We start from the raw sequence: 19,816 nt of genomic DNA, 5'->3' as shown, positions 1-19,816 counted from the left end.
TGGGCTGACATCTGTCGGTGCAGTAGAGCAGCTGAGGAGGACAGGGCAGGAAGTAATATGATCTCAGTGTGATTGCCAGAAAGAGCTCAGCATGTGTGTGGTGCCACCCCGCAATTGCGTTTACAATTTTAAGGCCGACCCCTGCAGGCGCAGCCTGGATGCACGGGCAGGCAGCCCGGCGCCATTTTTTTATAGTAGTGGCTACATGTGACATCACGCAGTCGCCCTGAAAACGCTCTGGACACCACCCCGTTTTACTTGCAATGGCCTCGCAATGCTGCGTCGACACACCCCAACGGCTGCCACTGTCAATCACCTTGCGGCCGCATCCTTCCAGAAGACCCCCAAAAAATGGGATGCTGGACCAGACCAGTTCCCTGAAACAAACTCTGCCTTTCTGGGGCTTTTAGTGCGCATCTCTGTCCATAGGGTTTCCCGTCTGGGTGGTGTTGCTGACAGTTATCAGCTGGTTCGGTGGGGAGGTAGAGAAAACAGCCTCCCCGTATGGTCCAGACTGTTCCACTTATTACCCCCCATCCCTGGACCATACGGAGAGGCTGTAATCTCTCCATCCCCACCTCCCCAGTGACAGCTGTCACAGACACCCTCCCCGGACAGGACACCCCTCATATGGGGTCAAACACTACAAGCTCCAGTTTGCTACAGATGGACGGTCTGGAGTTCCAGGGTTCGAGACATTCCAGTTTTTACCTAATCCCGTATTTGCACAACAACTCTCTCCAGCGACTGTTATCTTGGTACATTAAAGTGGAAACACATCCTGCATCACTGCGGTAAGTGTCTCTGCAGAATAGCTCTCTGCGCTAAATTTAAGGGCTTGTTGATACATTGCCCCCTTACAATGTACTGTATTTTACTATTTTTACATATTTGTGTTAATAAAATATATTCTGTACCGTTGTGGACATTTCTATATCTTGCTACAATGTTGTCTCTCTCCTGCCGTCCCCGGCCCATAGTGCTTTGTCAGTAACTATTACCTTACAGTGATGATTTTATTCGTAGCAATGGAACAATCTCACTAATAACCAACAGGTTATATGACTGGTCACATCTACAGCATGTTACAGGCGAATCCCTGCTCTCAGAACAGCTGCTAATGTTACTAAGGGTTCTGGAGGATTCGAATATAGGGCCTAATCAGACCTGATCATAAATGTGCTAAATTTAACACATCTACGATCAGCCACACTGACATGCGGGGGGGGACGCCCAGTACAGGGCTAGTCCGCCCCGCATGTCAGGCCCTCCCCCCCGCACAGGTACGAAAGCATTGCACAGCGGCGATGCTTTTGTACTTTAGGAGTAGCTCCCTACCAGCACAGCTCCTGCGCGCTGGCAGGGAGGTACTCGTCGCTGTGTGGGTCACAGCAGCAGCGTGTGATGTCACCCAGCCCCCCCCCCAACGGTCCGGGCACGCAGGGCTGAGTTCAGACCTGACTGGCTGCTGAGATAGATTTGGGTGTGGTGTGTTCAAACTGAAATCTAAATTGCAGTGTAAAAATAAAGCAGCCAGTATTTACCCTGCACAGAAACAAAATAACCCACCCACATCTAACTCTCTCTGCACATGTTATATCTGCCAATCCCCCCCCCCCCCCCCTCTCCGGCAGTGCACATGGTTTTGCCCAACGGCTAAAAAATTTGCTGCTGTGTTCAACTCTGAATTACCCCCCTAGACAATCTTCTATTAGTTCACTAAGACGTTTGGCTCACACATCGCAGACTCTTATTCTGCTCCAAACATTCCAATCATTGATTGGTAATAAATGATATTGTTTATTTCAGTGGATAAACCATGTCTTTGGTACTGTGTATGTGTTGCGTGACAGCACACTGTGTATGTGTTGCGTGACAGCACACTGTGTATGTGTTGTGTGACAGCACACTGTGTATGTGTTGTGTGACAGCACACTGTGTATGCGTTGTGTGACAGCACACTGTGTATGTGTTGTGTGACAGCACACTGTGTATGTGTTGTGTGACAGCACACTGTGTATTTTTATATAACTGACATAGGACTCAGCGTTAACTACAATAACAACGCCTAGTGTATACTATTAATGGAGTGTTGGTTTATAGAATTCCCAAAAATTTAAACTGTTCACGTAATAAATAAGGAGAATATACCGACGCCGGGATCACGAAGGATGACACAATCCTGGCATCTAGCTACCGACACCGCACGAGTTACAGGCATCACAATAATGAAAGCCGGCGTCCTGATCGTACTGACAACGGGACTCGCGTCTTGCCACAAACGCGCGCTCACGGGAGTGAATCTTAGCTTATCAAATTGCGAACGAAAGATTCGCAATATTGCGAAAAGACTTCTCTGTGCAGTTTCTGAGTAGCTCGAGACTTACTCTGCCAGTGCGATCAGTTCAGTTCTTGTCGTTCCTGTTTTGACGTCACAAACACACCCAGCGTTCGCCCAGACACTCCTCCGTTTCTCCAGCCACTCCCGCGTTTATCCCAGAAACGGTAGCGTTTTTTCACACACTCCCATAAAACGGCCAGTTTCCGCCCAGAAACACCCACTTCCTGTCAATAACATTACGATCACCAGAACGAAGAAAAAAAACTCGTAATGCCGTGAGTAAAATACCTAACTGCATAGCAAATTTACTTGGCGCAGTCGCAGTGCGAACATTGCGCATGCGCAATAAGCGGAAAATCGCTGCGATGCGAAGAAAATTACCGAGCGAACAACTCGGAATGACCACCTGAGATCCTACACCAGAGCAGGACAATAGGTACCAGACACATCCAAGGAGCCTTTCATTGCAGTGATGCGTTCTCTGGTGGTAGAAATGAATACACAGTTTGGAGGAAATCTGCCATAGTGCTCCTGAAAAGGACCAATGAACCTAACACAATGTTTCTTGTATGAAAGAATCCACAGATGCAAGTGTCAGGTGCCTTCTCAGTTATCAGAGGCATCTCTCAGACTGGGCGGCAGATGTATAAGGTACACACTCCACTCAACATGATGTACAGTATGATACAATGGAAATATTTTGCAGTTATTGGGAAATTTTGGAAAGCTTGAGGTGACTGTGTCAGGGTAACAGTGTCTGCTGGGTCACAATACTGAAAGGCAATATAACAATCAGTGCAAAATGTAGGTGGGATTTAGAGATGGAAGGTTGTGTGCCCGCAACCATAGGAGACTGAAAGTCAGGTAGATATAGGCAGGACAACGATATTATTTCCAACCTTCAACTAGTACTGGAAGAGGAAGGGTTCAGAAAGGTATTTGGGGAGTAATTCAGAGTTGATCGCAGCAGCAAGTTTGTTAGCAATTGGGCAAAACCATGTGCACTGCAGGGGGGTGCAGAGAGAGTTAGATTTGGGTGGGTTATTTTGTTTCTGTGCAGGGTAAATACTGGCTGCTTTATTTTTACACTGCAATTTAGATTTCAGTTTGAACACACCGCACCCAAATCTAACTCTCTCTGCACATGTTACACCTGCCCCACCTGCAGTGCACATGGTTTTGCCCATTAGCTAACAAATTTGCTTCTGCGATCATATCTGAATTAGGCCCTTAGTCCAGTAAGTTTTATGTGTCTTATATATCAAACTCACAACCTGGCCAGTTCATTAATATGACAATAAACACAATAAACAGTAGGATGTTGGGTACCTGTACTGTCTTCGTACACCACGGTAACGATCTTCCAGCTATAATGTAACACCAGGTCCAGCACCGCTCGGCTTATTGCAGCATAGTCCGGGTGGAGGTTAATAAAAAACATGTCTTTATTATCCACTGAGGGGTGTTTCCATCGTGTTTGGATATGGGGAACCTCCAGAGCATTGCAGATAGATTGGACGGCGCTGACTGAGGAGCTGTGGGATGGGCCAAATAATGCCGCCACGCCAAGAGCAAGCTGGTCACAAGCTGAGGAGAAGAAATAGAATACTATAATTAGGGAGTTAAGACAATATATATTGGGGCTTATTTCTGCGTTATCAGCTGAAAGGCGTGGTGCCAGTCTCTTGTATAAGGAATGGGTAACTAGTGCCCCCTTCATTTTAGACATAACACCCAAGCAGCCAAAGAAACATAAAACCAAAAGTGTGAAGCTAAAGCTTTATAACTTCTGTATAATAAACAACACACTGACACAGATGTAACACTGTAAACACTGGTCGGACCTTTAGTTTAAAACAACAAAAATAATAAACTGTTTATGGTGGCGACCAAAAGAAACAGCAGCTGACAGAGGTCAATGCCTTATTATAAGTTGGTAACAAACGTGCGGGGACAATTACCCATTCAAAGGCAAGTACATAGGTCAAACAAAGGTCAAATAAATCTGCAATAACATTAAAAAAAAAACGGTTAGGCAACCAAGGCCAGTGATCACAGTAGGGATATTAACCTACTAGTATATTATAGGGCAGTGACCTATTATACCACACACGCTAGGTGATTTTTTATATACTGTACTTACAATAAGTTATGTTTTTTTCTATCTAAGCTGATCTGTTGGTGTGGGCAACTTCTTCATTTCCCCAAGTCAACAGCCATAAAAAGTGTTGTAAGTTAGGGCTGGCCCTTGTGGTGAGCAGAATTTTTTGTGCCCTAGAGGTACAGTATAAAGGGTAGCACCACTCAGAAAACACGTCACCTAATTGCGAAACATATGTTGCCATGTTTATATCCCTATCCATGGGCAAATTAAGACAGAATATGGCCGTTGTGCAGGCTCGGCATATGCCCCCGCCTCTCTGGCAGCGGCTGCAGCACTCGCAACACTGTAGACTCTGGCTGTGGGCCACAATCTACTTTGCATGCGCAGGTCTCCGGGAACATGGCGCCCGCACCCTTGTTTCCAGGGACATCTCTATTGCGCATGTGCAAATCACCGAGGAAAATGGCCGCCGCACCATTTACCCAGTGATTTCTGTCTGCAGAACTGGCAGCCGCTGAACTCCAGAGGGGTAAGCATAACTATATGGGGGCAGGGTGTGCAGTGTGGGAGCCCTGCACACATTACAGATAAGCCAATGTCCCTATCCTTAATCTTTACTTCTGTTTCCCATCATATATTTTTTCTTCTGCTGGGTACATCTAATTAGTGTAATAACTCCTGATACTGGAAAGAGAATTTTTGCCTGCAATTATCTGTTGAAAACTCTGTGAAACAAACTGTGGTCTGCATTGATTGTTTCCATGCTTACTACTGTTATTTGGGGAGATTATGGCATCCGCGGCATGTTTCTGAGCCTTCAGCAAGCCCTATCGCAAGTATCAAACTTCAGTTACTCCAGTGATTTGTAGTAACATAATTTTAATTAGGCAGTTTAAGTGGCTTTGGCATTAAACAACTTGAGGTATTTGTGTCTTTTAAGCTGATGGCCATTTTATTCTATGAAATTTATTAATAAAGACTATTCACTATAACTCACTTGAAAGCTAGTGGGTATGGTAGAACCGGAGGCAATGAGATCTATTTTAAGACCTGCTAAGATGAGCTGTATTGGTATTTAAAAACACTCAGAAAATACAGGAAATTAAAGGGTACATAGGTGGTCATTCCGAGTTGATCGCTCGCTAGCTGCTTTTAGCAGAAATGCAAACGCAAAGCCGCCGCCCTCTGGGAGTGTATCTTAGCATGGCAGAATTGCTAACGAAAGATTAGCAATTCTGCTATTAAGTATTTCCTGCAGTTTCTGAGTAGCTCCAGACCTACTCCAAGATTGCGATCACCTCAGTCTGTTTAGTTCCTGGTTTGACGTCACAAACACGCCCTGCGTCCGGCCAGCCACTCCCCCGTTTCTCCAGCCACTCCTGCGTTTTCTGCTGGCACGCCTACGTTTTTTAGCACACTCCCAGAAAATGCTCAGTTACCACTTACCACCCAGAAACACCAACTTCCTGTCAATCATTCTCCGATCAACAGAGCGACTGAAAAGCTTAGTTCGCCCGTGAGTAAAATAGCATAGTTTTGTGTAAAATTGCTTCGCGCATGCGCCCTGCTGTGAATACGCATGCGCAGAACTGCCGGATTTTAGCCTATTAGCAATTCTGCTAAAAATAGCAGCGAGCGAACAACTCGGAATGACCACCATAGTCTGATCTGTGTCTACAGATTCCAGCAATGTATAGTACATCTACCCTGAGAAGCCAGACATAGAATCCACTCAAGAAGAAGCCAGGTACTGAAGTCTGAAACAACATACTGTACATTGCTTCAATTGCTACATTAAAAAAATCACCTATTCACCCTAGTGGAGAGGTTCTCAAACTTTTTTGAATCATGACGCCCTAGAGTTTCAGAATGTTTTTTGCGGCGCCCCTAGGCCAAAAGTTTCTTACTGAAAAATTTAGAAAGAAATATTAAATTAAGTAAATTGTGTTTTATGTCATCCTTAGGTTCGACTGTGTGGCGAGGGATAAGATTTGCTTCTGTTTGTCCACTTATTTTATGACTGACAGCCTCCAGCACTGGTTTTCCCTATTACACTGACCATAAATAATTTTATTTGGTCCTGGACCACCAATTCAACTGCAAGTTTCCTGAGGCACCCCAGGATGCCACGGCACACAGTTTGAGAACCACTGTCCTAGTGGATCTCTGCCTCATCCATTCCTTACCTCAACATCTTTAATTACTCTTATACTCCTTCACTTCTCTCCATTACCTTTTAGAGTGTAAGCTCTAGTGAGCAGGGCCCTCCTTCTTCCTGTTTCATATTTCTCAGCCAATAAGTATGCACTGTACCTACCCACACCTTATGTCGTATACAGTATATGTTATTTGGTTCACCATTTTTTCATTCTTTACTTTGTACTGTGCTGCGGAACCTTGTAAATAAATGCTGATAATAATAATAATAATAATAATAATAAAAAGGGGTATGGTTCATTCAAAGACAGTGGGGACTACAACACTGCAAAACAAATTAATAATTAAATTATTTTATTTCAGTATATACATATATATATATATATATATATATATATATATATATATAAAAGTACAGGTTGAGTCTTCCTTATCCAAAATGCTTGGGACCAGAGGTATTTTGGATATGGGATTTTTCCGTATTTTGGAATAATTGCATACCATAATGAGATATCACGGTGATGGGACCTAAATCTAAGCACAGAATGCATTTATGTTTCATATACACCTTATACACACAGCCTGAAAGTAATTTTAGCCAATATTTTTAATAACTTTGTGCATTAAACAAAGTGTGTGTACATTCACACAATTCATTTATGTTTCATATACACCTTATACACACAGCCTGAAGGACATTTAATACAATATTTTTAATAACTTTGTGTATTAAACAAAGTTTGTGTACATTGAGCCATCAAAAAACAAAGGTTTCACTATATCACTCTCACTCAAAAAAGTCCGTATTTCGGAATATTCCGTAATTCGGAATATTTGGATATGGGATACTCAACCTGTATATATATATTCCTCTGACTCCAACTACTGTAGATGAACGACTTGGTTCCCACCCCAGAGGCGGGTTAAGACACCATGGGGCCATAGGCAATATACTGATTTAGGCCATCTTGTTAAACAAAAACCCAAATGAATTAGGATTGTATGGGCCTTAGGCAGGAGATTAGGATGCATCCTGTATGATGTGGCTATGTCCCACAGACCGAAATCCTGTGGTTCGGAATAAATGCAGGCCCATCGATACCTCCAATGTTGCGTATTTTGGGGTCTGGGCACAATTCATAATAAGTGAAATAATAAGGAAAGAATTACCTCTCCTGGATGCTTCAAAGCTGTCAAAGAGGTTGATTCTCTGGATGTCATAGGTGAGTGTGGTATTTGGCATCAGCGTTTTGTTCCTGTTGATATTGGTGACTGCAAACTTGAAGGCTAGCTCTTCAACATTGATTGGCTCATTTTCCTGTGTCTCAAAAATCCCTCCTGTAGGCAAGAGATAAACAACATGGCTGTCATTGTTACATCCTTAGTAACAACAACAAGTATTTTACAGCGCAGCTCAATGTCAATGGCAGGTGAATTCCTGTTAGCCCAATGTCTATAGGTCGCCACAAGAGAGGGCCATTTTATTATTTCCATAGCCCATTTTACAAGGTACTCCCCCATTTGCTATATGGAGAGGAGGCCTGGACTGCACGCCCTAGCTTCTTATAACGGGATGTGCTACCTTGCTGGGACTTAGTACTACAATATAGGAACAAGAGTGCAGGTGCACCATACACCATTAAAATTATAACCATTATATTCGAGGTTCTTGGCATATATTGGCCAATATATGATCCTGCCCACCTACTTCACGGTGACCTCGTCGGACAGGTCCCTAACACTATAGGGGTTCACCTCTGGGGCGCAGACCATGGGGGTTCTGCGCCCCAGGGGCCAACCCCTATAGTGTTAGGGACCTGTCCGACGAGGTCACCGTGAAGTAGGTGGGCAGGCTCATATACTGCCCAATATATGCCAAGAACCTCGAATATAATGGTTATAATTGGTGTATGGTGCACCTGCACTCTTGTTCCTATACTCCCCCATTTGCTCCTGATTTGAATACAGGCAATTAGCAACAGATCAGATAAATTAGATTTTGATGTGCAAGGTCCTCTCTACTAGAGTTGGTCATCAGTGGGTTAACCATCAATTGCCACCATCAATGGTGCCATCGGTGGTTATCCTTGATAGCATGACACCATCAATGGTGAACCATTGATGGTTTGCACCATGCGATGGTTGTCCCTGCTGAGAAAAAAAGATAGGTAGCATTCCAAGCAGTGAAGGGGTGGGCTTAGCAGGCCTCCTTGGGCAGGACTAAGAAATCCCTAGCACAAAGGGGGGGACGGGGGGGGGACATCTCCACCATCAATGGCAAAACCATCTATCATCGGTGGCAAAGCAGCGATGGTTGTTAATGTCGATGCCATATGACCTCTCTAGACTCTATCTTATGTCTGCATCCCCTTCATCTACCTCGTAAGAACCAACTTTCAAATAAAAACAGAGATCCTTTCTGAAGAGAAAGTTAAAATGGCTGACGTTAGTGCTCTTTCACTGGACAACAGGAAGTCTGCAGTGTCTATAGAACAATCTTCCCCCACATTTAAAAATTTGCCTAAAATATTGTAGGGCCACCGAACTCCTTGGTGACTTCTAATACCCATATACAGTAGTTAACACACATCAACTACCATAAAACTGACTCTCCTCATGTTGAATTGTTATATGCAAATTAGAGTTTGGATTTGGATGGATATTCAGTCAGTCATACCTTTTAATAAACTAAGTGCATTCCTAGTTTTTAATATGCTGCCTGCATTTCTTCTAGGAATCACGTATCCATGCCTTCGCACTCACTTTCCAAGGCAGTCATGTCAGGAGCCTCTACTCCTACACCTAGAAGCTGACAGCATTTCTTACTGACCGTCCCCACGCGGCGCCTTTTCTCTAAATGGTTTTAGAATCTTCATTCCCTCGCTCCATCTCTCCTGTGTATCAGCCAGCGCTGGCTTAGAATGTAAATTTGAATATAATATGAGAGTGAATAAACCAAGGTTTGTTATTTTGCCCAGAAATGTAGTCTATAACCCCAGCTTAATAGACCATTGTTTTGCTGATACCATGAATTTTACATATGAGGCAATACAATATCTAACCAGTATTCCACAGGGTAAGCAAGTCTCTACACTTCTGCATGGTCTCGGAATTCAACATAATAAGATGTTTATTTCCAAATTGGCTACAAACGATGGGCTTTACGCTCAACCAATAAGAGTAAAAAATTGAATTGTCAATGGAATGGAGCGTACAGGTCTACGCATAAAATATCAGACTTAGAACAACCAACAATGGAGGAGATGTATTAAGTCTTGAAAAGTGATAAAGTGGAGAGTGATAAAGTACCAGACAATCAGTTTCTAACTGCCACGTTACAGGCTGTGTTTGAAAAATGACAGTTAGGAGCTGATTGGCTGGTAGTTTATAATTCTTCACTTTATTACTTTTTAAGGCTGTGGGGAACATTTACTAAGCAGTGATAAGAGCAGAGAAGTGAGCCAGTGGAGAAATTTCCCCATCAACCAATCAGCAGCTCTGTATCACTTTATAGTATGCAAATTATAGATGTTACTTCAGTGCTGATTGGTTGCCATGGGCAACTTCTCCACTGGCTCACTTCTCCGCTCCCATCACTGCTTGGTAAATGTACCCCTCAGAGCCTTCGCCTGGCTGCGGAGGCAGGGGGCTCTCACAAATCAGTGATACGATCGCAATTACATTGCGTTCGCATCTCTGGCAGGCATTTGCATGCTGGGCGCCCTTGCCCTGTGCAGCCCGCAGCATGCGATCGCTATTTTAGCAAAACTGCAACTGAAGCTAAATAAGATCCTTAGTACATCTGGCCCAATATCTCAAATCATTTCAAAAGTTATAGTCTATAATTCGGACATAGGGGTCGATTCAATTAACTCTGCCTCAATTACAGTACTTCCGGGTTTGTGATTTCTCTATGGAGCCCTGTAAGGCTTCATATAGAAATCAGCGAGTCCAGGGCGAGAACAGGCCATGCCCCATCCAGCAGCTAACTGAATTGACTGCATAGTGTTAGTGGTATGTCTATCAAGGTATCCGTTTGGCTGGTCGACCATGTTATGGTCGACAGTCATTAGGTCGACCACTATTGGTCAACATTGACATAGTTGACATGCACACATGGTCGACACATGAAAATGGTCGACACATGAAAGGTCGACACATGAAAAGGTCGACACATGAAAAGGTCGACATGAGTTTTTCAAATATTTTATTCTTTTGTGGAACTTTTCAATACTTTCCGATCTATGTGGACTAAGTTTGGGACCTGTGCCGATCGCAACGGTAGCGGAGCGAGGCACCTTGCCCGAAGCATGGCGAGCGAACGCGGTGCACTAATTGAAAACTACACCAAAGAAAGTAAAAAAATTCATGTCGACCTTTTCATGTGTCGATCTTTCAAGCGTTGACCATTTGTCAATGTCGACCGTTTGTCAATGTCGACCATGCCAATGTCGATCAACAGTGGTCGACCTAATGACTCATTCATACTGGAACCGTCTATTAAAGTATCACCATTTTTAAGCAGAAAGGAAAAACTATTTGCTACATTTGCTACTGAAATGGATTGTTGGAGATAAATATTTTATAATATTTTGTTTTAATGTATTGTAAAGGTTATAACTTTGTTCATGGAAGTTATGCTACTTAAAAGCCACAATTTAAAACTGAATAAGAACATTTTTAGTACTATGAAATTCAATTTTGAAAGAGTATCATAATGCAATTCTGTTACACTTCTTCCAGACCTAGGACACCTAGAGGTAAATTTACTAAGGTGGGAGATTTTTAGAACTGGTGATGTTGCCCATGGCAACCAATCAGATTCTACTTACCATTTATCTAGCTGCTTCTAGCAGATAATAGATATAATCTGATTGGTTGCTATAGGCAACATCACCAGTTCTAAAAAATCTTCCACCTTAGTAAATTTACCCCCTAGGGTCTACCTCTAGTCGATGCGATCGCAATTGAATTGCGATCACATTGCGGGGCAGAGCCACACATGCATGTGATTTTACTGATTGCAGTTTTTGCTGTGATAGCAAAATCTGCAATCAACTCTGAATAATGGGCCGTACACACTTGCCGATGTTTGTGGGCGATATGAACAATCTCGTTCAGTAATGAACGATAAATCGTTCATATCGCTCAGTGTGTATGCACCAACGATGAACGATGCGCGCCCCCACGGTCGTTCATCGTTGGTTTTCCCTCGTTCTGCATAACCAGTCTGGACGATGGTCGTTAATCGTTGAAATCGACCATCGTCCAAATTGGAAACATCAGCAAGTATGCAGGGCCCATAGACCCAAATACCCCCAACATGAACTGACCACTGGACATGATCATAATACAATTCTATTACAGTTTATGCTAGAGATGTGTATGGACCCATGTTTTTTGGTTTTGTTTCTAATTCATCATCATGTTTTGGTTTTGGCAAAACCACCCTCAAGCGTTTTGGTTCGGTTTTGGATTCCTTCCAAATTTCGAAAAATCGATAAACATTGATAAAAAAAAATATATAGAAAACCAGCAAAAATCATGACATTTGAACCTGTTTACATGCAATCCCGAGTTCGGTTTTTAAATCCGAGTTCCGAACGGAGAAAGGGACTCTGAGCCCCGAAGTGATTCCAAACTAGGACTCTATTTGTCTCGGTACCCCTAAGTTCGGGTGTGTTTGCATTTCAGGAAAACCGAACCGCACATCTCTACTTTGTGCACATATAGGACGCTATGCCCATGGCTGCCCATAGGGGTATACGCATCTGGTGGCCCAGAAGACATTTGCGACACCTCCGGCCTTTATGGCCAGCATCTGAATAAAATGCAGCTGTTGCAGTTCATACTTCAGTGAGGCCCTACCCAGTCCCTGAGGCAGAAGGCGGCTTGATGGGACTGGATTGGCGTTTGGTTCAGGTGTGCATGGCCGAAACTAGGGGGGCTTGGGGGGCAGGCGACCTGGGCGCCGGATTGGAAGGGGTGCCAACACCCCCTCCCTATGCGGCAGTGGTCACTTAGAGCCTGCAGAGCTCAAGTTCCAGACTCTACTAGCTGCCGCCTATCAAGCAGCCGGGCACACCACATTGATGAAACTCAAAATAAACTACATCTCCCAGCAGCCCTTGGAGTGGATCAGTAACAGTGATCGGAGCTTGTCAATGTCTATGTAAGGATATAATGGCATCGATATTAGACCACGTTATGTGCAGACCCTCTGCCATGGAAGTGGAAGAAGGCCCTCCCTTCGGGACATGCTGCTCACGCGCCCTCTCTCTAGTAGCGGGCACAGGAAATGTCCAGCGGCCATGCATATACTCCCATACACTCCAACATACAGTATATATGCACAATCAAGAGGCTGTATACATCAATAAACACCTTTCATACAGTCACACATTACGTATTGTACTCCAGCCCCCTACATATATCAGATACAAAATATAGATTATTTTATTCAGAAATATATAGCATTTCAATTGTTTTAGACTTGTTTAATGAATCTTGTATAGTAGACGAGCACAAAGCTGATATTATATTTTGCCTCTAAGCTCTAATTGCACTCACACCTCTAGATATTGCAGCAATAATAAATCTCTTGTGTACAAATTGTTGGAATTAGTCTTGTGCTAGAAAATACCTAAATTATACCTGTTTCAAGGCAGGAGATTTTCTTTCCTTAATGGTGTTATAAAGCATTATTGGATATTTTTTCTTTCTTTTTTTGCATAAAAGCGCTGTATTAATGCTGGTCACATCTGTTCCAGCAGGCTCAATATAATTGCACTGCGCATTTTACAATCAAGTGGCGAAACGTGACCTGTACACTGTAGTGAAGTAGACTGTACCCAGACATCTATCTAACTGTACTGTATGTTAAGCAATAACATTTATCATGCGGATAAAGAATCTCATGGTGAACAAAAGGTAACAGTACACCTCACTCTTATTTAGGGTACACAAGTGCTTGTGGTTCGGTGCATATATTCCTCCTAATATACCAGAGGTGGATTTAGACCTCATGAGGCCCCAAGCAAGATACCAATTTATAGCCCTCCTCCCTTAAACAATCCCTAGCACTATATTTTAGTTCTTGATTTATGCCCCTTACATTATTTGTTGTTTTTCCTCCTCACAATCTATTACAGTATATTACTTTCCCCCTTCACTGATTGCATCATGTCCCGTCACCTCTAATTTCCATTATTACACCACTCAGTTACTGCATGTTAGATCAGGGTTCTCCTCACTGAATGCATACCTCCCAACACCCACGGAACTGAAACCGGACCCCCCGAGCGGCGGAGCCATGCGCCACCAAAAAGGAGTGTGGTCTGTTGGAAAGGAGCGTGGCTCAGCGGGGATGCCACGAACGCGGGCCACGCCTACCATTTTAGTCACAGTGGGGGAATGATGTCCCTCCCGCAGGCCACTGTGCCCAGCGGTGGGGGTGGCAGTTGGGAGGCTCCTGTCACCCCCTGCTCACAGCGTCTATTCCCTGAGAGGCAGAGGGACTGGGGGCACCTCTTTCTGCCCCGGCTTCTGCAGAAGCTCTCTCTGCCCTGGCTACTGCAGCACTTCTCTCTACAGTGATGCTGCAGCATCTCTCTCTGTCCCAGCTACTTCCATAGCTGCTCTACCATGGTGTAATGTGTTTAAGGGGCTCAACCATAGTGTAATGTGTATAAGGGGCTCTACTGTGTGGCGTAACGTGTATAAGGGGCTCTACTGTTTGGTATAATGTGTATAAGGGGTACTTCTGTGCGGTGTAATGAGAATTGGTACTATTCTGTGGCCACGCACCTTCCCAATTAAGCCATTATTTATTTATTATTACCAGTTATTTCTATAGCGCACACATATTCCGCAGCGCTTGACAGAGAATATATGGCCATTTACATCAGTCCCTGCCCCATGGGAGTTTATAATCTATGGAACCTATTCAGTATCAGTGCAGATTCTGAAGAAGAATCTGCTACTGCTGAAAATTGCATGCTGGGGCCACCCAGCACAGGGCAAGGCTGCTCAGCATGCCAAGTCCCGCCCAGCGTTGCGATCGCAATCTAATCACTGACCTGGGATTTGCAGAAGACCCCCAGCATACGCATACGCACCGCCGCCATATTTTTCATGCAGCCGCCCTGAGAACGGTCCGGCATCACAAAAATAGTGTGGCCACTCCCCCGCAACGGTCCATTGCCACCCACCCCACATATTGCAGCCACAGCATATTCACAGATCTCCAAAAATTGCAATTTTCTGAGATCTGCGATCCAACCTGATCCACACACACACACCAGGGTTATTTTTTGTTGGTAGCCAATTAACTTACCAGTATATTTTTGTATTGTGGGAGGAAACCAGAGTTCCCGGAGGAATCCCACGCAAGCACGGGGGATAATATACAAACTCTACACAGTTAGGGACAATGATGGGACTCAAACCCATGACTTCAGTGCTGTGAGGCAATAATACTAACCATTACACCATCTGTACTACCATGCCCATATATTGTTGGTGCAAGCTTTTGCACACACTGACCCTATGTTAAACATGGGGGGCACCCAAAGAAAACTTTCACCCTGAGCTCCACAAGGTCTAGAACCGGTCCTGTCACCAATTTAGGATTTCTAAATATTGATTCTTTTCAATTGTAATATGCCACCAGATGTTGTCTAGGCCCCCAATTCAGTATAGGTGAGGGGGGCACCAAAATATACCCTTTATCCGGGCACCATGGCGCCTAGCTACACCTCTGGGATTAGGGTGCAGAGATGGATGTAGACATATCAATAGCACCTGGCGTAGGGAGAGGTAAGTCTGCACTGACTAGCAAACCAGGTGTAATGTCGACACTGATTAAATGTCAAAATGAGTAGAATGTCAACAAAATAGTAAGGCCTGGTGCAGTGGTTACTTACCAGGTAGTGGAACTCCGGCAGATCCAGCGGTGAATTCTGGGTCAGTCGGTCAGGTAATGGTGACTTCCGACTGTCATCCAGATTTTTTTGGGCAGTGAGTACCGTTAACCCTTAACACTCCCCTCCTGAAGTCTAACCATAACTTCCTCCCCCCAGTGCCTAACCCTATCCTTACGCAGCTTAACCCTTCCGCTAGTGCCTAACTCTCTTCCTAGTGCCTAACCATTCCCTCCTGCAGCCTAAAACCCTCTTCTCCCTCCAGCAACCAAACCCTTCCACTAGAGCCTAACCCTAACCCTCCCCCTGCGGCAGCCTAACCCTCCCCTCTTTCAGCCTAACCTTAAGCCTTCCCCTAGTGCCTGACCCTCCCCCCTTCCTATATCACTGCAGCAGCCTGTGTCCCCCCCCCCCCCCCACATCTCTGTATCAGCAGCAGCCTGTGCTTATCTTACCCCTCCCCACACTACCCCTTACCTGGATCTTCTCCTTGCTCCTGCTTAAGGCAGCGGTGGCGGCAGGCTCCTCAGACACTGTTATTCTAATACACCCAGTTGCAAAACTGCTTCCCTTCCCTCAGCCTAACCCTATCATCCTGCAGCCAAACCCTTGTCTCCCGTAGCCTAACCCTAAACCTTCCCCTGGTGCCTGAGTGTAACCCTCCCACAGCCTAACCCTAAATTCCTGCAACCTAACCTTAACCCTCCCCCCCAGTGCCTAACCCTAACCACCCGATCCCTGCAGAATGTTGGCATTTCACATGTCAACAAAGTGAACATGTTGATGTCCTGCAGATGTTGGCATGTTCCAAGTTGACATTCCAACAAAGTTGACAGCATAACTGTTGACACTGTGGTATCGACATTATGATGGTCAATATTTTAAGTTTTGACATGATGACTTAATCCCAGTGTATACATAGGGGCTGGGCACAACGCTAGATGCATATAGCTTTGTATACAATGTGGATGATTGTACGAGTTTGTTTCTGTTCATGCAAAGCAGGACAACATTTGCATCAGTCCCTATGGGCATGTATAAATTGTACAGGGAGCGGATGTACAGCATGATCCAACATCTGGAGATAAATGTAATAAGGTCCTAGTTGCAGGAGGTGTTGGACTTCAGGCGAAAATGCCCATATTTTTAAAGTGCCAATCATTTACAAGGAAAAACCACCCTGGTTTTGCTTTGTAAATCATTGCCGCTTTAAAATTATAGGCAGTCTTGACTGAAGTCCCGCACCTCCGACCCTATTACATTTGCCCCCAGTTCTCTAGTCTAGACTGTAGTGTGACACCAGTAATGGGGACTGAAGTATTACCAAGCTGAATGCAGGAGTTATCTCCTTCATTCATTTTATACGCTGAAGAGCCAAAAGTCATGGGATTAGTATTGTGTAGGACACCCTCTAGCCTGACGAAGTGCAGCAACTCGATGTAGCATCAATTCCACAAGTGAACGGAAGACCTCTGTAGAGATGTGGACTCATGCCATCTGTATAGCTTCCAACAGCTCCCTGATATTTGTTGGCGTAGGATCTTAAGTGAGAATGATCTCCACCACTTCCCATAAATGCTCGATTGGGTTCATGTCGGGCATACGTGGTGGCCACACCATTCATCTGAACTCTCCAGAATATTGCTTGAATCAGTTCTGGACAACTTGGGACCGATGATGCAGTGGATAAGTCTGCAGGTATATTCCATGGTTGTGAGGGTACATGAATCCATGGTCACCAAGCATGGAAACATAGCAGTGACCGATCAACGATATGTTCATACGGACAAGTGGACCCAACCCATGCCATGTGAACACACACACACCATTATGCCTGTATGATTTAGGAACCAATGTTTCTGCATGTTTTTGGCCAACTAAATATATCCCTTAGGGGGGTATCCAATTAACCGCAGTAAATTACCATGGCTAATGGATCTCCTGGGGGCTATCCTAGAAGCCCTGACCGCCGGCACTTACCGGGGGTTTTGTTCCACCCGCCTCAGGCAGGCAAACAAAAACCCAGATAACTATGTTTCAAAGTTGCGATCATTGCCGCTGAAACACATAGGTTCTTGTCCTTTCCCGATAATACCATTGGGCAAACATTGCGTTAAACGCCCACTTTGCCATGCAGTAAATTACCGGGGGTGATAGATTACCGGCCTTAAAGTTTTTTCATTTCCATGTTGTTCAGCTTAGAAGAATTTAAAAAAAAGGCCGTTTCATAGCTGCCAACTGTGCAGAATTCTGAGGGTTAGTCCCAGAGATTTGTCCATATAAATCTGCTCATTAATCAATGCTCATCATATCATCGAATTCAAGGCACTTCATATGATGCAGATTATACTGCAAGTTCTCCAAGGACCAAGTAGCCATGTAAAGCGCAGATGAAGTCGGTAACACATTAGTCGGTGTTTGATACTGACAGCCATGTGCTCGGGAAAAATAACACGACCAACGCTACACAGATGGCGGACGCATAACTGGCTGAGGTTTGTCATTATTTATTGCAGCAGAAGCTGAGCGGAGAGGTGAATACAGACTACAGCAGGTGTTTGGTGAGCAATGCGTACACCCAGATAATATATCGCTGGAACTTTCATTTTAATGTGTTCCATTGGTAAGTACCAGATGTAATTATACCCTTTGGTACTCCAAGTGCCAGTTCATCTGCAGAATAACTCCGGATACGCCAAGTGTCTGACTTTATTAGGAAACAACATATTAAAGAGTTGCATCCTAAATCACAATTAAATTAAAATAAACAAATGGTACTAGATACATTCTGAGTATAATACTTGTCTAGGCAGGATATCAAATGAAATTAATTGGTACCTATGGACATTAGTTAGGAATAGGCACAGTGCCTCAAAAGGGATACGGTCATTAGGTCGATAGTCATTAGGTCGACCACTATTGGTCGACATGCATTAGGTCGACATGGTTACTAGGTCGACATGGTTATTAAGTCGACGTGAACAATGTCAACATGAGTTTTTCACAGTTTTTTTTCTTCATTTTTTTTTACTTTTTCATACTTTACGATCCACGTGGACTACTACTGGGAATAGTAACCTGCCCGAAGCATGGTGAGCGAAGTGAGCCATGCGAGGGGACACTGTGCACTAATTGGGGTTCCCCGTCACTTTACGAATAAAACCACCCAAAAAAGGAAAAAACCTCATGTCGACCTTTTTCCATGTCGACCTAATGACCATGTTGACCTAATGCATTTCGACCAATAGTGGTCGACCTAATGACTGTCGAACTAAGTGTGGTCAACGTAATGACCCGTACCCCCTCAAAATGCCTTATACCTAGGCTTACCATTCCATCCCTTTAAACCAGGCATGTCCAAACTGCGGCCCTCCAGCTGTTGAGAAACTACCCATCCCAGCATGCCCTGACACAGCTTTAGCAATCTCTGACAGCAAAGCTGTGTCAGGGCATGCTGGGATATGTAGTTTCACAACAGCCGGAGGGCCGCAGTTTGGACATGCATGCTTTAAACTAAGACCAGGGTAATTAAACCAGGTGAAATGTAGGCCTGAAGTCAGCCAGCCACAAAACCTGTGTAATTCATTAGTATCCTGGGGATGAGGTTATGTGACCGATGCCTACATCCCGCCACCTCAAAATCCCGACAGCTGGCATGCCGACTAGCAGGGATTCTTTCCACTCTATGGGTGCCCACCTTGGCGAGCGCAGCGGGCCTGCAGGGGGCTTCCTTGCACTCGTACCCCCCATCCCAATCCTTCCCCGCCGGCATTCTAATCCCTGGGATCTGGCGTTGGCATGGTGACCGGTCACCCATACCCAACCCCTCCCCCGGTTTAAAGGGATAGCATGGTAACCCTACTTTTGCCTCAGTGACGTCAGCAGATGCTACTGAATAAGTCGACTACATCAGGGGTTTAACTCCTAGAGGCAATGTATATATATATATATATATATATATATATTATACACACACATATTTATAAAACACTGCAAGATGAAGGATTTGAAAACAAATCCTCTATATACCAGATTTATTCACTCAACCCGAGAGCTTGCTGTCATTCAGCCACAATATTCCACACATTTCAATATACTGCCCCACCCAGGACTCAACCACACAATCTGCTGCATCCCAGCCAAACACCCCACCCAGTGCCGATGCTAGGGTGTTTGGCGCCCCCCTGAAAACTATAAATGTGTGCCCTCCCTCACATAACTTATCAAAGAGATATCGCACGCCAGAGGCACGTGCCACAAAAAGGGGTGTGGTCTCAAAAGGAAGGGATGTGT

The 19,816-nt window shown here is 44.5% G+C and overlaps 1 protein-coding gene across 10 annotated transcripts in view; it reads right to left on the bottom strand.

Annotated features, from left to right (window-relative positions):
- GRIK1 (glutamate ionotropic receptor kainate type subunit 1) overlaps positions 1 to 19,816 on the bottom strand; it is a 630,706-nt gene that overhangs the window by 383,324 nt on the left and 227,566 nt on the right. For all 10 annotated transcript variants that reach the window (XM_063956430.1, XM_063956421.1, XM_063956422.1 and 7 more), the window contains exons 2-3: positions 7,773 to 7,940; positions 3,671 to 3,928 (exon numbers count right to left, since the gene is read on the bottom strand). In XM_063956430.1, the coding sequence (XP_063812500.1) occupies positions 3,671 to 3,928; positions 7,773 to 7,940 (426 nt within the window). The remainder of the gene's footprint in view (positions 1 to 3,670; positions 3,929 to 7,772; positions 7,941 to 19,816) is intronic.

Source organism: Pseudophryne corroboree, chromosome 2 (assembly GCF_028390025.1).
Source record: "Pseudophryne corroboree isolate aPseCor3 chromosome 2, aPseCor3.hap2, whole genome shotgun sequence".
Lineage (NCBI taxonomy): Eukaryota > Metazoa > Chordata > Amphibia > Anura > Myobatrachidae > Pseudophryne > Pseudophryne corroboree.
The sequence above is the reverse complement of the archived record's forward strand: the minus strand, read 5'-3'. Positions and strand labels throughout refer to the sequence as shown.